Source organism: Tasmannia lanceolata, unplaced genomic scaffold (genome assembly GCF_043159265.1).
Source record: "Tasmannia lanceolata isolate RefF3 unplaced genomic scaffold, GAP_Taslan_0.1 ptg000002l, whole genome shotgun sequence".
NCBI classification, from domain to species: Eukaryota; Viridiplantae; Streptophyta; class Magnoliopsida; order Canellales; family Winteraceae; genus Tasmannia; species Tasmannia lanceolata.
In genome coordinates this window covers 50,714,109-50,735,667 of record NW_027518679.1, presented here as the reverse complement: position 1 = coordinate 50,735,667, position 21,559 = coordinate 50,714,109, and the positions used below count along the sequence as shown (strand labels likewise).

At 37.8% G+C, this 21,559-nt stretch overlaps 2 protein-coding genes across 3 annotated transcripts; both read right to left on the bottom strand.

Annotated features, from left to right (window-relative positions):
• Window positions 1-964: 964 nt before the first annotated feature.
• On the bottom strand, window positions 965-8,688 carry LOC143877395 (small ribosomal subunit protein uS10y). Of its 2 annotated transcripts, XM_077379421.1 has the most exons (5): window positions 8,536-8,645; window positions 8,245-8,264; window positions 7,952-8,073; window positions 7,701-7,814; window positions 965-1,288 (listed from the first exon to the last, which is right to left on the bottom strand). In XM_077379421.1, the coding sequence occupies exons 3-5, from the start codon at window positions 8,061-8,063 to the stop codon at window positions 1,146-1,148; spliced, it is 369 nt and encodes a 122-aa protein (XP_077235536.1). In that variant the 5' UTR covers window positions 8,064-8,073; window positions 8,245-8,264; window positions 8,536-8,645; the 3' UTR covers window positions 965-1,145. The 2 variants fall into 2 exon arrangements, with proteins under 2 accessions (XP_077235536.1, XP_077235527.1); XM_077379412.1 differs by lacking the exon at window positions 8,245-8,264 and having other exon boundaries at window positions 7,952-8,094; window positions 8,536-8,688.
• Window positions 8,689-11,176: 2,488 nt separating this feature from the next.
• LOC143877370 (nucleotide-sensitive chloride conductance regulator (ICln) family protein) lies at window positions 11,177-20,772 on the bottom strand. The gene is made up of 7 exons (XM_077379382.1): window positions 20,444-20,772; window positions 20,215-20,338; window positions 15,995-16,109; window positions 15,638-15,697; window positions 15,458-15,532; window positions 15,266-15,363; window positions 11,177-11,534 (listed from the first exon to the last, which is right to left on the bottom strand). Exons 1-7 carry the CDS (start codon window positions 20,602-20,604, stop codon window positions 11,463-11,465), a joined length of 705 nt encoding a protein of 234 aa, XP_077235497.1. The 5' UTR covers window positions 20,605-20,772; the 3' UTR covers window positions 11,177-11,462.
• Window positions 20,773-21,559: the final 787 nt, after the last annotated feature.

Sequence of the window (21,559 nt, the reverse complement as noted above, 5' to 3'; positions counted from 1 at the left end):
GAGTGCACATAAAGTAATTTTTTTTGGAAAAAAAATGGTTTCATCCATAATTTCGGTTAACCGAATATATTTTTTAGATAATCGAAACCGAATAACCGAATTTCCAAAAAAACTAACCGAAAACGAACCGAACGTGGTTCGGTTCGGTTATAACCGAATAATGCTCACCCCTACCTGTCAGTGTATCAAAATGACTAAAGAGAGGCTGCTGTACATACATCAGAAGAATTCAATGCCCCTGATTGGCACAAACACTGATAGGGGGTGTTCCTCGTGATCAAAAGGGGCGGATATATCACTTCCCAGAATATAACAGAATCATGGCGGCTGGGGCAGAATAAGGTGCTGGAATTTGTTTCCCATCCCAAGAGGTGGTATTTTGATTCCACGATGGTCGGAATATGGCTTCCAGCGATCCAAATGCAGCATCAGTATATAATTTGATATTTTAATGAGGCCACTGATGTTGGCCCTACCATGTTTTGATAAGTTAGTGTAATTGAACCAACTTGTCTTTTAATTAGTTTTACACTAACTTATCTCGTCTTTTATTATTTAAACAGCTATCGAAGGTAAACCGATCCAACCGTTGTGTTTATCTGGTTCTTCCTCCGTTTGAAGGATGACTTCTGTACTGTGTACCAGCATATGATCAATACCTCCAAAAACCTTTCAGTATCAAAATAGGTGTATGTTAGTCTTTTAATAAAGAAATAAGGGCAAGTTTAGACGTAAAGTTTAGGTCATTGGACTCAAATTTGAACGTGATTTTGAGTCCAATAATAGGTATGGCATTCACAACCAGTAGTAATAATTATCTGATTATGATTAATTTAGAGGGATATTATCTTAAATTGAAGGTCCCTCTATGTAAAAATTGAATAGATTTGGCCCTAATAGTAGGAACTTCTAGATATCATGGCCCTAGTAATAATAATAATAATAATAAGATGCAACGAGGACCTATCAAAAAGTTACCATAATGACCAACAAACCATTTTTCAGTCTTAACAGTTGTACCATTCAAAAAAAATTATATCATTCTAGTAATGCGGATGATAAAAAAGCCACTCCCCTCGGAGTTCTTCCCTGCTGAAGATAAACAAACTCTGCAATAACTATAGGGAAACAGAAATGAAGCAAATTCATGGATCTGCAATTGTAACCTCAACCTCAACACCAGGTTCGATGGTGATGGAGGTAATCTGCTTCACCACCTCTGATGAGCTAACGAGATCGATCACTCTCTTGTGCACACGGAGTTCAAACCGATCCCATGTATTGGTTCCTAAATTGACACACAAAAACGCTTGCCATCACAAAAATGAACTCACATTCATAGCTATTGAATAAATTCTGCCAGGCATCATATTTCTACAATCCCCCAAAAGAAATCAATCATGCATATTATATCATGTTTTGACAAGAATACTTTGTAGTTTTTCTGCTGATAACTTGGCCAAAGTGGTGAGGGGATAAAAGCCATTAGGAAGGTCACAGCCCACCTTACAAATGATGGGCCTGGCTAAGTAAATTGGTAATGAAACTAGTTTGAGATAGCCCAACTGGGACAAAAACAGCCATTGACTTACAAAAGAGAATTCCTGTATGTGAGAAACGCTAAATAAATAAATAAATCCTTTTGAGTTACAAACTGAAATCAATGTTAGCTCCTATACAGTTGGTTCTTGTGGAATCCTCAAGTTATTTCCAAAAAACGACAAAAAATAAAAAGAAAAACATGTGGTGAAGAATCTTACATGGATTTTAGCCCAATGTTACCGGGATCGGCCTCCCACCCTCCGACCCGCAATCCAGGGTCGCCAACCCGAAACGTGGGTCTTTTGCGACCCGGATTGCCAAAAATGGCGATCCGGGCGACCCACAAGAAATGGAGAGATGCGAGAGAGGGAACACTTTGGTGGATTAGGAAAAGGGAGCCGCACAATAGTTTATTAGTTTGTTCATATTTTTATGTTTTTATTTCAGAACTTGGTAGTTATTTTCTAATATGTTGGAACTTAATTTAGTGATATTTGGAGAACTTCAAATTTTATATATTATGGATTGGAACTGAAATTTTCATTGTTGAATATATATGAATGGCATACACGAGGCTTTTGGTTTTGTTTCTAATTGTACGTAGTATGGACTATAGAAGGATATTCTTGTAAAAATATATGAAATTATATATAAATAGTACCAGAGCGACCGAGATTTGAGCTCAAAATCGACCCACGAGCCGAAATAGCAAACCGACATGGCCTACCCTCATCGTACAATGTACCAGGCTACCATCATAGCCGAAATAGCAAACCGACATAACCTTGTTTTGGCTGTTATTTTGTACCGAAATGTTATGATTTTATCAGATTTCAGCTGAAACTTCGTACAAAACCGAAATGTTTCCATTTCTCTGATGACCGAAACAGATACCGAAACTGAAATTTAGAACCTTGACCGGATCATCATTGAGTAGTCGACTCCATAATCCATCCATCGGCGACATTCGTAGCTTCCATGAACTTGCCAGTTTTTATCAGCATGCTTTTTTCATGGTTTTGACACTATCATGAGTTCTATTATAGAGTGCCTCCAGAATACCATCTTCGCATGGACAAATGTCGCAGGTTGTGCCTTTGGCAAGATCAAGCAAGTGATGAATAAGGATCCAGTGCTTGTATTGCCAAAATTTTAGAAGGTGAATGTGACGCATCTCATGTAGGGATTGGGGTTGTCCTGAGACAAGATAGCCAACCCATAGCATTTTTCAGCGAGGAGTTATCAGACGCTAAGCGAAGATACGATACCTATGACTTAGAGTTCTATACATTAGTGTGCGCGCTTCAGTGTTGGAGTCACTACTTGATACACTGAATTCATCATGTACCCATATCACGAGGCCTTGTGATACCAGAATTTTCAGAAGAAATGAAGTCCACAACACGCAGTGTGGAGTGCCTATTTGTAGGAATATAACTTCTCTTTGAAACCTAAGTCAGTTAGTCAGATGCAACCAACAAAATGGCTGATACGTTGAGTTGAAGGGCGTTTTGATGAGCAGATGGCAAATGCAGGCAGCGAAGTTTGATGAAAAATAAAAATGTGATTGAATGGACTTTCACAAGGTTATGCATAGGTTGAATGACATTTTGTTGATCCCTCTTCGATATGTTGTCCACAATGGATACTTGTTTAGGAGTAATTGATTGTGTGTCAAACAGTTTCTTCGAGAGAAGATCATCTGGGAGCTGCACAGAGGTCGACTTAGTGGGCATTAGATGTTGTGATAAGACTTTGGAGGATGTAGCCCAGGGATAATATTGGGCCACCATGCGTGGGAATGTCGATATACTGGTTCAACGATGCCAAGTTTCTCAGTATCCTAAAGGACAGCCACATAATAGCAGACTATATATGCACCTTAGATTCATCTTAGTTTGGATTTTGAGATTAGGTTGCCGCAAACAGCCAAGTAGCATAACTCTATCTTCGTTGTGGTTCATCAGTTCTCCAAGATGACACAGCGTATACCATCTTCTCATACTGCTGACACATCTAAAGTTGTCAAGTTATTACTCAGGGAGGTTGTATGTCTAGATAGGGTGCCAACTACTATAGTTCCAATTTGCAATGTGAAACTTATGGGTCATTTTTGCCTCACACTTTGGGAGAAGTTGGAGACTCAGTTAACAGATTCCAGCACTGTGTATCCTCAAGTTGATGGGCAGACAGAAGTCATTAATAGAAACCCGGCGAGTCTACTTCATTGCATTATAGGCAATCAAGTGAAGAATAGGGATTCGGTTTTACCACAGGTACAATAACTCTGTTAACAAGTCTACCGAAAAGACTCCATTTGAAGTTGCATATCAGCACAAGCTGCAACCTTTGTGGTTGATTTGTTTCTGTTTCCTAAGGATACGGATTGGTGATGATGATCACATTAGACACATCCAAGAGGTACGAGACAACATTACTATGAGCAATGAATATAAAAGGAAGATGCCAATGCTCATCGCCGGTCAAAGGAATTTAAAGAGGGAGATCAGGTCGTGGTGTACCTCAAAAAGAGGCAATTCCGCGTGGCACGTTATCCCAAGTTGAAAGCGCGAAAGGTTGACTGTGCAAGGTTGTTAAGAAGATTAGTTTTATGCATGTGGTTGACTTGCGAAATATCTTCAGATTAGCGCCATTTTCATTGTAGCGGACTTATATAACACATGGATTTGATGATGATAGCGAGACTAAGGACAACAGAGTGCATGGGATAAGCAACTTCCTAAGAAGCCCATGGATATAATTGAAAGTATATTGGACATGAAGGAGACAAATTTGAGGTGTGGCAATCATTGTTGGAATGTGCAGAGATTAGCCCTCGATCCGTGACGATTTGATTATGACCATTGATCACGATCCTCACAATAAACCCCCGAGGCGAGACAGAGGACAACAGAGTCCATGGGATAAGCAACTTCCTAAGAAGCCCATGGATATAATTGAAAGTATATTGGACATGAAGGAGACAAATTTGAGGTGTGGCAATCACTGTTGGAATGTGCGAACATTAGCCCTTGATCCGTGATGATATCCTCACATGATAAACCCCCGACACATTGCACGGACCCCGCATACATTGATTTTCAAATTATATTTATATTTATTTTTTTGTATTAAAATTAATTATGTAAATGAATATTTTTATCAAATACATTGCATGTACATTAGATATCTTGGGAGAGGATGAGCAATGCCATGTCAGCTAATGAGTCAGATTGTTGTGGATGATTTATGAGATGGTTGACAAATATCCCACTTAGTATGAGAATGTAGTTGTCTTAAATGGTTGTGGGTGACTGGCGGAGATAATGTGCCTTTATCAAGGCCCTTGATATGAAAACTAAAAGGAATACAAGATAGGTCATGGAACAAAGATTTTTCTTAAAATCTCTGCATGTTATCATTGCATTGTCCGTTTGTTCAAAAACAGATCTTTTCGCCATTGCTTAACAACGTTTTCTCTCACTATTTTCTGGTAGTAATCCACTTCGGTCCTCTCCAGCCAACCCCAATTCTCTGCCCTACCCCTTGCTGGCCGCTTTTTAGCCACAAAGTCGGATCAGACTGTGTTCTGATGTCGTATTCCTGGTGGCTGCAGACGCACAACTTCATCACTTGGGTCATAGAATTTTGTGAGAGCTTCAATCAAATAGGGAATCTTAAACTGTTCTCCAAGATTCACTAAAATTCTTCTAATATTCATCAAGTACTTTTTTGAGAAGAGAAAATGCACTTAGGCGGGATAATGGCCAGCTATAAAGGCCAAAGCCAAAGACCATTTCTGTTGTAATCATGCAAAAATCAGCAATTTTCCAATTGATGAATATTCAAGTATGTCAAAAGTTTTCCAATTAAATCTTTGATGTTCTCCCAAGTAACATGGATTTTTAGATCACTCAAAATAGATCCGATTTATATGTCTGGAAATTATTCTCGTTGATGGTTTATTGTATGTAAACATGTAGAGCTTTTTCTTAAAATCTCTCTTCCATGGCCTATCTTTAAGGTCTTTTAGTTTTCAAATCAAGGACTACATTTAAGACACCCTATCATCACCAATCGCAGCAGCCACCTAAGACAACTACCCTATCACACTAGGTGCAATATGTGTTAACTATCTAATAATAAGTCATCCACAGCAGGTTGACTCATCGGATGACATGGCACGACTTATCCTCTCCCAAAATCCCTCATGCATATGTCATGTATTTGGTATAAACACTCATTTGCAAAATTAATTTTTATACAAAATAATAAATATAAATATAATTTGAAAATCAATGCATGTGGGGATGTGCAATATGTGTCGGAGGTTCATCACGTGATGATGTGATCAATGACCAAGATCAAGATATCAATCACAGATCTCCGACCAAGGTTGATGGCCACACAATCCATCTCCCACTCGGACATCAAGCCTGGAGATGTCTCAATTGAATCTCAACCCCATGGATGATAAATGCCTTATAAAGACAACCATTTCGAACAAGTTTTGTTACCGGGTGAGTGATCATTTCTTTAGAGGGTATTTTTTTAGGGTAGTTAGCCCACTGTAATCTCTTTCTTTTTGTACACATCATGCACATAGCAATATTGATGTTCCATGCATTTTCCTTTTGAACTAATCTCACCATTATTTATGATTTTGATGGCAGCTTCATTATCACAATGAATGCAAATAGGATTATTGGATAGTTCTCTAAGCCCCATATCCCCCACGTCCTTCATTTGAAATAAGGCTTGATTTTCTATCTCTTAAGCGTTGATTTTCTCTCTTATTATTTTTATTCCCAAAACAAATAAGGCCACGATTTAGTCTCATCTATCATACAGAAATCGTTCCCAACAAAAAAAAATGTCATTGAATATAATAACATCAGCCTCCCACTAATCCAAGTGTATACACAAAGTTCATAATGGTACCGTTTTCTTAAACAGTTTCGTACATTTACAAATGAGAATATCCATTACATTGAGGACATTTTCAAGATAAGAAATTAAGAATCATATGATAAGCTTAAAAGTCGTGATTTTCTATCTCATATTATCTTTATTCCTAAAACAAACAACGCTCCCCCCATGTCCTTCATTTCAAATTGGGATTTTAACCACGATTTAGCCTCATCATACGCAAATCATTCGCAACAATTAAAATGTCATCGACATGTAATAACAATATAATGAAGGAGCTCTCACTAATCCAAGTCTAAACAGAATGATCATATTTGGTACTTATTGCTATCGTCGTATATGACCAAAATCACGTTGCTATCTTCCTAAGAAGTTCTATACCCTGATGAAATTTTAGAAGTAAAAATCTCCACATCAATAACAACTACTCTATAATTTGACTATCTATTGTTTTGATATATAGATGCAACAGATCCCGATTTCCTCTCCCCAAATAAAGGAATCACAAATCAGCGGGGAAAGCAATTTGAAGAGGGATACTGGATTGAATTCACGCAATGCTTTGTAGCCAATGACTTAACAACTCTCAGATAAGTTGTAACATGATATATGTTTGAGTTGAGCACTAAAGGGCAACATGATCAATGGATCTAGGCATGACAACTAGCTCCCAAATGACCAAGAAACACAGATAAAACAGGGGTAAATTTTAGCTCGTCTCCACTGTACATCAACCAAGTAAAATAATAGAAGAACCCTCGATAGGCAATATATCTAGAAAGAGTGAGAAAAGCGTAGATGCAAAATTTGGTAGACAAGAAAGGATGTTTGACCCAATAAGCATGTGTACAGCATTTACACTTCGAAAGACTTTAAAATTGAAGTTCCAACCAAAAATAATACATTTCATGACAATTTACGAATTATGGAGCCAAGGACAATTTCCTGAAATTTGGAATAGAGATTTTGTTGGAATCTGGGTTTTCATGGCATCCTAAATATTGAAACAGAATGAAACAAAATTCCTCATTTTGCCTCTGAATTCACTCGTGCACATTTGTTGACTTCCTAAGTAACAAACTGATTATTCTACCTGCTAAAGAAACATATAATTCCTACAACTTGTGTCATTGACTCAATTTATAGCGATGCTCGTCAGTGGGATTGACAATAGCAGATAAAACACCCCAAATAAGTAAAACCCAGTTACGAAAGAGGAAAATTTTTACCTTCTCCGCAAGGAGACTTCCTGGTAGTGATTTTAAGGACCTTGGTCGGCATCCTCACTGGTCCCTTAACTGTGAGACGCTTATCCTTAGCTCCACGAACAAGATCCGCACAGACTGTAATTTATAAGATGAATTACAAAGAAAGATGAAATCAGGAAAAAAGAGGCTACAGTTAATTGCAAAAGGGGGAAAAGAGTAGAGCATTGTACAATTGACAATAAAAAGGATCGAAATCAAAAACAAAAACACACCCTTCTCCAGATTCTTAACATTCTTAGAGGAGAGAGTAATTCTAATGCGATGGGCTTCCTCCTGGCTTTCTTCCAAACCAGGCTTAGTAGGTTTCATTGCAGCATACGCCATGATTTCAGTCCTAAGCACAAAATTGAAGAACCTGTATCCAATCAAAACCCAGAGTTTTTAAGGCTTTCCAGTCACATGCTTATTTATTTATAACAAAAATGTAAACTAAAGATCGATCCAGTAATTCATCTTTCTAAACCCTAACCCTAAGCCAAACACCAAGATATAAAAAAATCCGCACTAAGCGCAAAATTGAAGAACCTGTATCGAATCAAAACGCAGAGATTTTATGGATTTCCAGTCACAAGCCCATTTATAACAAAATTGTAAACTAAAGATCGATCTACTAATTTGACTTTCTAAACCCAAACCCTAACCCTAACACGAAGAAATAAAAAAAGAGGGGATATCAAAGAAAGAAAACTAAAACCCTACAACAAGGAAAGTACAGATTTTACACAGAAAATGGGAGATTGCAAGAAATGAAGAGAGATGGTAAGGAAAATGAAGAGAGATAGAGCGAGGACTTAACCTGTATGGCGAAGGGCTGTGATGCTTCTGTTTCTCGAGAGAGCGAGGGTGAGAGCTCCGTTTGGGATTTTAGGGTTTTGATGGAAGAGCAAATGAGACTATTTATAGGTGAGAAGTAATTGATATATTTGCCGCTTTCTCTTCCCCGGGCCACCACCTTGAGTTAGAAGGGAGTAGCGAGGGGAAGAAAAGGGGACGAAAAAATTTGGAGAGGTGGGCCCGTTTAGTGCTTGCCTAGCATTAAGCACATGCTTAGTTAGAGTAGAGAGACCCTCAATTGCAAAGTTAAAGCTAGGGGAATGATATTCCACCCCCCCCCCCCCCTCTGACGGATAAAATCCGGGGGGTCGATTTATCACTCCCTAAAATCCCACCCTTCAAAATTTATTCGTTAAGTTTTAAAGCCAAAGAAAAAGGTTAAAGGGGGGTGAATTTATCCTCAAGCAGTGAACCATTCTCACTGAACTCAATGGCTTTGTTCCTGAACCATGCAAGTGCATGAGTGAGGAGATTAAGAATTGAATAGAGTTTTTGTTTCCTTTATTTTTCAACCAATGGCCATCATCTCCTTACTCGTGTTGTTGACTCAATTTTCTCTCTCTGCCTCTCACACACTCCTCAGTCTACTCACTCTTATACCACAACTTGATAAACCAAAATTCCATGGAAAAAATTTTCATAGGACCAAACATGGCCTGCCTTAAAATGCCGAAAAGACCACCAACGAGTTTCGTTCCTAATTATCAGTTTTGGATCTTATGCGTTCCACCTCAATCAGATTATGTCCATTCATGAAACCAAAATTAGGCCTTTGCTGATTTTGAGAACTGATTGCGAGTCCAAAACTGAAAACCACTTATGTTGAGTCCAATATTACTTTTGGACTCAACAATCAGTTCTAAAAATCCAAAACAACCTGTTCGTTTAAGATTATGACAACCGATTGTGAGTCCAAAACAAATTATTGGACTCAAAATTAAACATAACTTATGAATCCAATAATTGGTTTTGGACTCACAAATAAGTTGTCATAATCTTAATCGAACGGGGCCTTAGGCCTTGTTCGTTTCAGATGGTGAGGACCCCATATTGGCCCAAAATTAAAAATTGGTTGGGCCCTCACCATCGGTTGTCACAATCTGAAACGAACACGGCATTAGTGTTAAATTCAGCTAAAATAATTGATTATTGTAAGTGTTGATTTTTCACATGAAATATTCGTTCGACATGAGACTAGACACTTCCATGGCATGAGACCAGACACTTCCTTTTTATTTTCGCCTAACCTGCTACTAATCAACTGGGTTGTGTATTCTGATGATGATCATTGTTGTTTTCTGTCTCAAGCAATTCTTGAATTAGGCTAAAAGAATGAACTTTATTTTTGAAAATCAACTTGCTTTGTAAATTTTCGAAAATAGTCATATAGGTTTGAGCTTAAAAGGCAACACTAGTCAACCATGAGTTTGTTTATGCCGTTGATGATTAGTGTTGTTTTTTAAATGCAAGCATCTCCTGATTTGAATTAAGGCTAAAAGAACCAACTTTGTTTTCAAAAATCACCTTACTTCATAACTTTTTTAAGAAGACTCAAATACTCTTTATTTTTCTTTTTCTTGTCTAGTTTTAGGACTTTTCTCGGGGAAGAAGAGGAGGAGGAGAAGGGGGAGGGGAAGAGGAGGAGGAAGAGGAAAAAGAAAACCATGTCCAAAACAAACAAAAAAACGTTACAAAAAATTGGGCAAGAAGAACAGAAAAATAATACAAAACCCCTGAAATTGGAGAAGCAGAAAAAATAGAAAAAATTGGGACGAAGAAGAAGAAGAAAAGAAAACAGAATAGAATAATGCTAACAACAGAGCATGAAGAAAATTAGAAAAAAATCAAATAAAAAGATGAAGGGATTCAAGTCGGGAAAGCATATGATCAACAACACAGGTGAATCAGACGAATTTGAATTAACTAGGCAAGGCTAAACTAGGACTCAAACAAGAACTCAGCCAATGTAAAAGAAGAATGTTCAATTTTAAACTAGATCTTAGCTTTATTATTCAAAGCGTGTGCTCCGCAAGAGCACCAGAAATCAAAATAAGCCTCAAAGCTGGGAAGAACCATTGAAATAGACAATGAGAAAACTTCAATACATTAGAGAAAGCCTCCACAAATCAAATGATTCGCAGCCTAGAGAAAATTTTGCATAACGAGGCATGGTATATCAATGGTTCTTTCTGATCATTGGATAAGCAGCCCCTTTGCTCCTTTTGTTCCCAATGCAATCTGAACGAAATAGATATGCGTTTGCCATAAACTACTCATCTTTGACAACCCAAAAGGCCAACTTCCATTAATCTTTGCTTTGAATACATGGTTATTTTTCACAAGAAAGATAAGTTAGCTCAAATCCCCTTTCCTTTGAGAGATAACACTTTGAAAAGGTCAGTTAATCGACCCTCGGTAAAAATCTCCCCAAGTCCAGCAACTTCATAAAAAAGAGTTACTCCCTGTGATGTACAACTTTGCTTTCTAAGGGCCTTTTTTTTTAATGATGTTTGTAAGGGCTTTTTGGATACCCTCTCAAAATTATTTACACATCAGGTTATTAATCGTTATGTGCAAACAAGATTACATAACATTAACAACAAAGAGAAGTATATGATATCTGATAAATAGAATAGCTCTATGATCCATCAAGCCGGATAAGTTCATTAATCAGCCTTTCTGATTTTTGGTTGCTACAAATATCACATTTTCATTAGATGGGAAGTAGGAACATGTTTAAAAAACTACAATCATGGGTAAGATAACTTTAGATTAGTTTACATAGAGCATTAAGAAGCATCTATAGTAAGACGAGTACATGAAACTGTCATAAAAGGAGAAAAGAAATACAGAAAATTGGGTGGAGAGCAGAAATGAAAAACAAGCGACTCACTGATGGCCACTGTGTGCCTCACGTTCAATCTCCTCCGCATCCTCAAACCGTTGATCATCAATTTGTAGCTGCAAAAATAGAGGACATAGAGATAAAAATCTACTCCAAATGCTATAAAGTTTCCATTACAACAAGGACCGTGATGCTCTGTTTTTTTTTTTTTTTTAATGGTAAGGACCAGGATACTCTTCCACTAGAATCTAAACTAATGGTCGCTCTCCCATAGTTGGACAGGAAGGTAATTGATGGGGGCATGTAGGATGAGCATGAGAGCTGAACTTGTGGTGAAAGTCACTGTCATGTTCTTGATTCATAAATATATCTTGAGAGGATAAAGAAGAGATTGGAAAACTAGGGAAAAGAAAAGGCGAGGTAGGTAGGATGGAGAAGAGGAGAATGGTGACAGTTCTTTGGAGAGATTTTCCAATGAACCTCCCCATGAGGGACACCACTGACCCAAGAAGCCTAGGAGAATCAAAAAGTTAAAAAGATGGGGGCCCTCACTAATGGCCCTTCACTAATATTAAAAGAGTTTTATTTAGTTTTTGGAGTGTTGTTTTAGTCTTTTTAAGTAAAAGGGGTAGTAGAGTATTTTCCTATCAAAATCTTTGAGTTGTAACCAAGAACACCATTTAGCTAGTGTAGATTGTGGGTGTTGGAGAGGAGGTGAACAGTGTGTTTCTTCTTCCTCTAGCAACTGGTGCACTAAGCACCCCATCTATGCCTCCATCTCCTTGTGGCAGTGTGCACCAAGAGATCATCCAATTCTCACCCTGACTTCAGGAATGTTCATCCCATTGGGTGATATCCATATGACATCAATAGCCTAGTTTCTCCATTTTTTGAAGAGCTTGTGAATATATACTCCCAACTATCATTGTTGAATTGGAGTAAAGCTAATCATATGCCCCCCTTTAATGCTATTATCCTAATCTAGCAAGTCTACGAGGAATGTTATTCATTACTGTTCTTTATCTTGTGTGGTTTTAATGATGAATTGAAATTGCTATAAGTTGGGAGTTTTATTAAAGTAGAAGGAGAAATTTGGGTCATCACAAATATTCTTTATTTTTTTAATACAACAAACAATTGAAAGAAATATGGCACACTGGTAGAGCATTAACTTTGACTACAAAATGTCACCGGTTCAAATCGTCATTCCTACCTATTATACTCCAAGCACCCTTTATGAGCCCCTTAAGAGATGGACTTTGATGTATTTCGGTCCAGCAATCAAAGCCCATGACAACAACAATTGATAGGAATATGGCACACTGGTAGAACATTAGTTTTGACTATGAAATGTCACCCATTCAACTCTTGTCATTCCAACCTATTATATTCCAAGCACCCTCTCTATACTATGAAGGGTTAGAAAACAGGGGCTATCATGAGGTAAGATGGATGAAGCGATAATTGGCGTACGACAAAGCACCTAGAGAAAACCATTCAAACAAAAACAAAAACAAAAAACAAAAAACAAAGCACCTAAAGAGTCCATTCCATCACATGTAAGCTACAGAACCCAAAATCACAAGAAGTAGATTGAACAACATACATGTCTGCTGTGTAAAAAAATGAATAAATTAGTTTGTTTTGGGAATGAGTTTTTAACAAACCAGACAAAGAATGTTGAAGTACTTCCAGAGTGATTTGTGTCATAAAATCTGTCGATTTAGTTTGAGAAAATTATACGACTGTTCCAAACTCAACTAATTTATCATCTTAAGTGTTATACTTTGCAGGGGATTTTTCATGGAAAATTGCCAACGCATCAGTACCATGCCATGTCATATACAAATACAGTACAACCTTGTAACCACAGGCTCTGGAGTTCCAAGCAGTTGGGTTATTATCATAACCTTTGGCTTTTCCTTGAACAATCTACCCATATGTAGCAACAATTTTCTCTCCCAAGTAATCACGGCCGGAATAAATGGAGATAAAAAACCAAGGCTCTACTATTCGGATAAAGGTGGGCTTATGAGAAAGAGCTAAAGCCCCTGATAGTGGATGCATGTATACCCCCCTGATAGTGGGGGTGCTCTATGGGATGATGTAAATCGATAAATGGATGCATGTATACCACCGGGATGCCTTGTCCCAAGTGTTATGTAGACCCTTTATTGAATAAAATTGTTATCGTTTAAAATATTAAAAAAAAAGCCCCTGGTAGTGGAGGGAGATTCAACGAATGCTGTTGGATGGGCCTCAGGTACCTTCGCCAGGACCGTGGCACCTTCAAAATATAATAGCAGAAATGCTAGATCTCATAAAAGTTTTGCAACCAAAAATCGAGCACCGGAGAAGAACAGCTAATGAGGAGGCAGATGTCCTTGCCAAAGCAGGAGTCCTACGGGTGGAGACAGTAGTTATCACAAATATAGTTAGTAGTTCCTGTTGAGAATTATATTGTGCTCATGTGTATAATCTTTCCATGGTGTACTCGGATTTATCCGTTTCCTTTTGTATATTGGCGGGGACAACTTGTCCAAACCACTATTCAATAAAATTGTCAATTTAAAAAAAAAAAAAAAATTGTGGTCGAATGCGGTCCTACTCTCCTAGATGGAACATGAGTCTATAAGTAAATACTTATCCCACGGAAGTTTTTTCTTTTTTTGGCCCCACAGAAGGAAGTTTTAGAAATGTAGATGTAGCTTTTTGGATAATTCCAAACACAGGTTGACAATAAGTTGGGGAAAGTAGGGAATGTCTTTACACCTCCATCACGGAAATTTCACTTTCCATTGCCATCCTTATGGGACCTCTGACTAAGGGAAATTAAACTGGCTATCGTGCTGGACAGATGAACGACTAAGGCAATATCATAAAAATAGAAATAGACAGAAAAAAGTAGGAAATGGAGAATACTCCTCGCTAGACAGAGCGATTGGTTCGTACCCTAAATGATAAGCTGAAGGACTGACTGGCCAGCTAGGGTTGTTGGTCAATCAAAGATGATCCCTCATTAATTGAGGTGATACCGGTCTAAGATGCTCGCATGGTTTTAAATTTCCCCAAAATGACCAAAATATTTCCATTCCCATCCCCACCGAAACGATATCTACATGATTTCCTTTTACGTCATTATTTCCCCAAAATTTGGACCGAAATTTCTAAAATTCAACCGAAATTCCAGAAATTCGACCAAAATTCCTGAAATTACACTGAAATTATCAAAACGACAGAAAATGGAAAGATGATATTATTTGCATTTCATTTCATTTCATTAACGTAGAGAATGATATTTGGTAGACAACATTAATTGAACTGCACATAAAACATATGCATAGGATGTCAGATCAGCATGGGGCGAAATAATACCTCGTAACTCTATGCGGCATTGGCATAGAGTTGGGGTCCTTAGAGGGGAGACGAATCATTGTACCCTCTTATACTTCATTACAATTTACTTCTTTATTAACTTTACTCTTCCAGATATGTGCAACAACACATGCCACTAGGTGTTCGATGTGATTAAGCCATTATGGATGGCTTTCTTGCTTATGTGATGGTTTCTAAGTATGTCTTTGTTCTTATTCCAGCATTTCCCCAAGTCTATCTCATCTTAAAATTTTGTCATTTGCATGTGTTTTTTAATCTCATTGCAACATGAATACACATTGCAAATCTATTGCTTATATATCCATACATCACTGGAATTATGAAAACCTTCTAAGCACATAGATCAGTATGATCTGCACCACTGGAGATGGCTTCAGGCATTACATCCACATATAAAAAATATTAATTTAAAATTATTGAGAACATATTACTAGAATTACAACATACGCACCTCAAGCACGGTGCGAGCTAGGTCCTCATGACCATTGGCATATCCAATAGGGTTGCCTAGATTTTCAGAGAAATGCCATTCAGAATCCTCCCTCGTCTCTGGAAAGGCCAATGTGTAGGGAATCACTCAATAAAGATTGACTGAAAACAAAATAAATATATTTGAGAAGACATCCATAACAAGAAGACTAACCTGCACCCATAGGTCCCATACCATCATCTTCCATATCTTCAGCACCAAAAACCCACTCATTTTCTTCTTCTTGCTCTGAAAAAATCACAAATAGGTGCGAAACATATTTAACGTTATAGATAAAACCAAAAAAGAAATTATGATGATAATTTCATAACACTTCTGGTGACTACTGCTCACCTTCATTAGGTTCTGGATTTAGCTCTGCACACTCACAAAAGATTTCGAAGAGAATATCCACTGTAACAAAAATTGTCAAGGATTCCCAATAGGGAATGACAGTAGTTAGAGCAACAAGGGGAATGGTAGTTTGCGAGAACAAGGAAATTTACTAAAGACTTCCATGGTCTGTGTTATACTGCCTAATTTCATTTTGTTTTGGAAAATTATACTGCCTAGATTATATGTAACAATGAGTTAAGACAGCAAAGAAAACTTTGAAAGCTTGCAATAAAATATCTCAACCCATTGAAACAATTCAGACGTATGATAATTAAGAAAGACGATCTTAATGGTAAGCACACTATTGAAGGATACATTGGCTGGGATCCGATGGAACAAGTCTCATCTCAGTGATCTTTGATAGGTCCAGACTCTCGTTACATTCTGAATCAGTGTCCTCTGACTCCTCATCTTCACCCTCAGCCTCAATCTTCAAAAAAAGAAAAAGAAAAAAAGGAAGCGCTTTAGAGACCAAGATCAGAACTCATGCAGCTTTTAAAACAAAAAACATGAAAAATTGGTTTTATGAGGTTTTCTTGCCTAAGCTTAGCATTGGACAAATTTAATTATTTTCTTGGCTTTGGAATTTACATGCAGACCCACCTTGGCCTGTGTAGTTGTATTCCTTTTCAGCTCTTTTTATCTCTTTAATGAAGTTCCTTTTATGAGAAGAAAGCAAGCTATTTGAAGCAAATCGAGGAGTGCAATAATGACGATCAAATATTATATGCATGAGAATTGAAGCTTCTTAGGAAGTTTAAGCAACTATATAACTTGGATCAATGCATATATATGGAGGCTCTCCAATCCAACATTTATAAAGTAGTACCCCCAATATATGTATCTTAAGTACAGCAAAACATTAGAAAAGAAAAGGTCTTTCCTAATTTTGGGTATCGTAAGTATCAAAAATGGTTGTTGATAATATTTTTCATTCCTTTTTTTTAGGAAATAGATTTTTCATTCTATAATAGATAACCTAATTACTAACAAATTGATTCTTTTCAGTGAAGAAATACATTGGTAGGGGAATAAGGACTATCATCTTACCGAAGAAAACGCACAAAGAAGCGAAATTCTTGGAGAGCAATAATTTATGCAAGGACTATCATGTTGCTGACATGTTTTTTTTTTTTTTTTTTTTTTTTTTTTTTGGAGAAGTAGCAGAATATATTAATAACGAAAGTGGACCGAGATGGTCAAGTACAAAGATGAAAAACAACTATAAGTGGTAAGTTGACATGTTGCTGTTTTGGAGTCACACTGAAAAAAATTTCTTTTAAGTGGTAAATTGATATTGATGGGACTCATTTACAATTGAGTATGGGAAAAGATCTGGTTTCGGATTTGGGGAGAGCATGATGGAGAAAAGTGGTTAGATGTTGGGTGCCACATCAACGAGGCATGTAAATGTTTTTTCCTCTGGCCAAATCAAGGCATGTAAATGTGTTTACCTCTGGCAGTTTAAAGAGAGAAGAGTGGTCGAAATTAACCCCGTATTATCATCCCAGCACCCCTCTTATGTCCTTGGCACAATACTCACCCCTAGACATTGATAATGACACCCCTTCGATCCCAATTTCCAAGTCTTTCCTATTGCTTTTTAGAATCCATTCATTTTCCTTCTAGGCAGCCTCTCTTTGCCATATCCGATATACTCATCCCAAATTTGATAACCGCATCTCCTTTCTTTCAAAATTTTCATTTCCATTCCAATTTTCTAGATGTTCTCTCGCATTCAATTCCATCTCATCTTCTTGCAAGCATTCCCCACTTTATCTTATGTGAAACCCCCTGGCCCCAAAATTGATATCTACACTACTGTCAAAAAAAATTAATAAAAAAATAATATCAGTATGTCTTACCAGGGTAGAAACCAACTACCTCTTGTTATCTCCTCTTTCTTACCAAATAATTCCCCATTAACTTTCAAAATTTCAATCCGATTCCCACGTCTCCGAGCACTAGCAAATTAGCAATTCCATGGAAGTAAGTTGTATTCTTATCTCCCTCTTTCAACTGGACTTTTGCATCTAAGATATTTCCTCATGTAATAGGGTTCGAGTATACTCTTCTTTAAGTCTTCTCACTTCTTCTGTATCATCCTCAGTGGCGACTACCCTCTCCTCTTTTCTTGCAATTTCTTTCAACCTGGAAATGAGCCACCCTTTCCTTTCTGAAGTCCGTGCAGTACGTCAAGGAACTAAGCTCCTTGAGAACGTAAACATAGATAGACAGGTGGTGGAAGGGGACTCCCAGCGTAATATGATGGCTTAAAGGTTCCAATCCTTATCCGTGGATGTTTGCTACTTTCTTTGATGAGATCCTAGATAGGGCAGGAGAATCAAATATCTCATTCCAATATATAAAGAGGTCGGCTAATGGAGAGGCTGATAGGTTAGACGAGGGGCGTCTTCAGTGAGGGTTTGGAGTTTTATGACTTTCTCCCCCCTTGATTTCTTTATCTCCCTCCCCTAGCCCTAAGAGGTTGTGATTGTAGTTTTTAAATATTCTCTTTTCTATTGCTTGTATCCACCATCTCGAACTTTGCTCTCTTTTAATGAAATCTTCTACCATTAAAAAAAAATATCATTATGTCTTGCTCAATTAGCCGACCGCAACTAGTTTAGGACAAAGGCTTAGTTGAGTTGAGCATTATACCTTGCTCAATGTCATTGATAGTGTTGTGACCATCTCCATCCACTAGTAGCCACTTTTCCTCATTTTTTCTCTTTGCATTAAAAATTATATCTGTGCACTTTGGTCTATTTCAGTTAAGGGGCATGCCTAAAATATGAACTACTTTCAGTTGAGGTGTCTTGATTATCTTGAGGTGCATCCCTGAGAGAGTTTTTTAGCTTCCATGAGGATCGATAGGTAACAGTAACACAGACTCATGACGACTTGTCTATCGAGGCTCTCGCCCATTATGGCATTGGTCCATAGTGACTCATTTTCATGAGGATCGATATCCAAAACTGGCTCATGAAGACTCCAAAATTGGCTCATTAAGACTCACACATCAAGGCTTGAGTCACATCCAACCCGTTAAAATCATGTTCTGCTATGATCCAATTCTTTTATAAGCCCTCTTCGTGGCACATTTCACAAGGGACACCTTCTTCGGCAAGCAACATCAGTCATCACCATCGACTGACATTCAACAACATGCATCGGTAAGCATTGTTAACGAACTTCGTCATCAACCTTTGATGTGTGTATCAATTGGCGACTTTTAATTACATTTCTTATTGAGGATATTTTATAGTGTAATCAAACGTAAATAGATTTCCAATCCATATATGTTTGAGGGAGCATGCTAGAGAATAAGATCAGATCTTGTGATGACTATCATATTATTTAGGTTGTAGATTAGGCAACCGGATTTAGATTAAGCTGTTAGGAAGGAGATTTGTTCCAGTGTCGAGAGGCAGGCCACGATTGTACACGAAAGGTAGCCCCTAGCCCAAGGCTTGTTAAAACTTAATTTTGATGGTTCTGGTCTTGTCTCGGTAATCTGAGACCAACGGGTAAAGGAGGTGTTCTTAGAGATTCTGGGGGTGGAGTCTTGTGGGCGTTTTTAGGGCCCATAGGGATAGCGGATGCAAGTGAAGCAGAGGTTTGAGCTGTCCATAAGGGGAATAGAAGCTTGGAGAGGGATGATTTGAATAGGGTAATTGTAGAGGGAGACTCTCTTAAAACTATCCGGTGGCTCAGAGGATCTCTTGTCCCTCCTTGGAGATTCGCCCATCTCTTTGATGAGATCCAGGATAAAATTGAAGGCTTGTCGATTATCTTCTTGGACATTAGAAGATCAGCTAATAGTGTGGCTGATCGTCTGGCTAGGGAAGGTGTAGAGAAGCAAGGCTTGTTTTTATTTTTTTATTTTTTTGGCCCCATGATGACAGGTTTTGATTTTATTTTTCCGTTGTTCTATGTTTTTGTATGCCTTTTCTTGTACTTTCAGGGATGACCCCCCTTGGTCATCTTTTTTTGAATGAAATCCGCTACCAATCAAAAAAAATAAAAAAATAAAGCAGTTAGGATAGACTAGTATACTAATCTTGATCTCTTACTATGTTTATCCCTTTAGAGTATTCTATATAAACACTCATTAGGCTCCATTGTTATCATCCAAGATTAATAAAATTTCCATTTCCTATCAAAAGGGGCAATAATTCTTCGACCATTATTCTGGACAAGCCGGGAGATCATCCATTTTATTTTTAATTTTTGAATGATAACACTTCATCCAATTTACACATGTCAATGTAATAAAATATGTAGTATCTACGTAACAGATAAGTAAAGCAATGTAATACAATACTTCACAATATAGTGAATAAATACTAAATAAACCAAAGGATTTGAAAGTAAACAAGCCAAATAGTACACCATCCTAAGCCTAACTTGTTCAGTAGAATGCAAAAGCCTTCAAGAGAGAGAGAGAGAGAGAGAGAGAGAGAGAGAGAGAGAGAGAGAGAGAGAGAGAGAAGAAGAAGAAGAAGAAGAAGAAGAAAAGGGGAAACAGGCACCTGGGTATAAATACAAGGGGAAGAATAAGCCTCAGGATCAGTAGAAACAGCATGCAACGAGACAGATAAGAAATCAACGGAGTAACCTTTCTCTGTATCTACGTCGCTCAACCAGACCACACGCCTAACAAGCAACACAATCCAAAAACATAAAAAATTCAAAAAAAAAAAAAAACAAACAGTGATTAGGGTTAGGGTTAGGGTTTGAGAAGAATAGATTAGGGCTTACTTAGTAGAGATGTAGAGGGTTCCGGGCGATTCAGGAGGTCTGTTACCAAGAACGATGGAAACAGAAGGTTGAACGTGCATCAGTTCCTCTCCGTTTTGGGCATCGAGTTGGGGCCCTCCGTCTCCACCTCGTTCTGTCAACTGCCTTAACCCTAGCCCCATTTTTTTTTCCCCGAGATACAGAGAGAGCTTCTTTTCTGTTTGGTTGTTTCTGCTTCAGTGTTTCTTACAAAGCTACAAATTCGTACAATTCAATACACTTGTGGCCTCGCTCCCTCCTTCGTCTCCTGAAAAAGGTATATTTTTACGGGGAAGTCCTCATAAAACCCCAAAAGTCTAACTAGGTCCTCGGCTCCTCGCGTCTAAGCCCTCCTTTTGTTTTTTCTTCTCTCTAACAAATCTCACTTATTAAGGCTAGGGGTGGACATGGTTCCGGTTCGAACTGGGGAATCGAACCGAACCGGCACATTTGGCTCAGTTCGGTTCGGTTCAGGGTTTGGGATCCCGGAACCGAGAACCGAATCGAGAACCGATCTTATTTACTTGAGGAATTAGTTTAATTTGATTTTTGCATTGGATAATGGATATTAGGGCCTATTTGTAGTCCATAATTCCATATATAAATGTTATCCCAAATTTGATAATGAATATTAGGAATTGCCCAAATTTGTAGTTCATAACTTCATATATAATTTGATAGGCCTTTTTGTAGTCCATATATAAATGTTATATGCATTGGATAATGTATATTAGGAATTGCCCAAAACTTTGATATGCAAGTATATATACTTGTTTGTAGTCCATATATTCTTGTTCACATATAATTTGATAGGGCCTATTTGTAGTCCATATATACCTGTTTGGCTGTTTGTAGTTCGGTTGGGTAAACCCAGAACCGAACCGAACCGATTATATATGGTTCTGGTTTGGTTCGGTTCCAAACTTATACAGTTTGGTTTTGGTTCCAATTTTAGGGAACCGATTATATATAGTTCGGTTCTAGGTATGCCCCAAAACCGAACCGAACCGAACCATGTCCACCCCTAATTAAGGCTGTGTTTGGCAGCCATGAAATGTTTTTTCCCATCATAAATTGTTTCTCAAGCGGTGAGAATGG

Excerpts from the sequence above, each read along its gene's own strand:
- LOC143877370 (XM_077379382.1), bottom strand. The coding sequence starts at position 20,604 with ATGGGGCTAGGGTTAAGGCAGTTGACAGAACGAGGTGGAGACGGAGGG. Across the intron at positions 15,533-15,637 it reads AAATCCAGAACCTAATGAAG|AGCAAGAAGAAGAAAATGAG; the intron begins GTGAGCAGTAGT and ends TGATTTTTTCAG. Across the intron at positions 15,364-15,457 it reads TATGGGACCTATGGGTGCAG|AGACGAGGGAGGATTCTGAA; the intron begins GTTAGTCTTCTT and ends TGGCCTTTCCAG.
- LOC143877395 (XM_077379412.1), bottom strand. The coding sequence starts at position 8,063 with ATGGCGTATGCTGCAATGAAACCTACTAAGCCTGGTTTGGAAGAAAGC. Across the intron at positions 7,815-7,951 it reads TGTTAAGAATCTGGAGAAGG|TCTGTGCGGATCTTGTTCGT; the intron begins GTGTGTTTTTGT and ends TATAAATTACAG. Across the intron at positions 1,289-7,700 it reads GAAGTCTCCTTGCGGAGAAG|GAACCAATACATGGGATCGG; the intron begins GTAAAAATTTTC and ends GTGTCAATTTAG.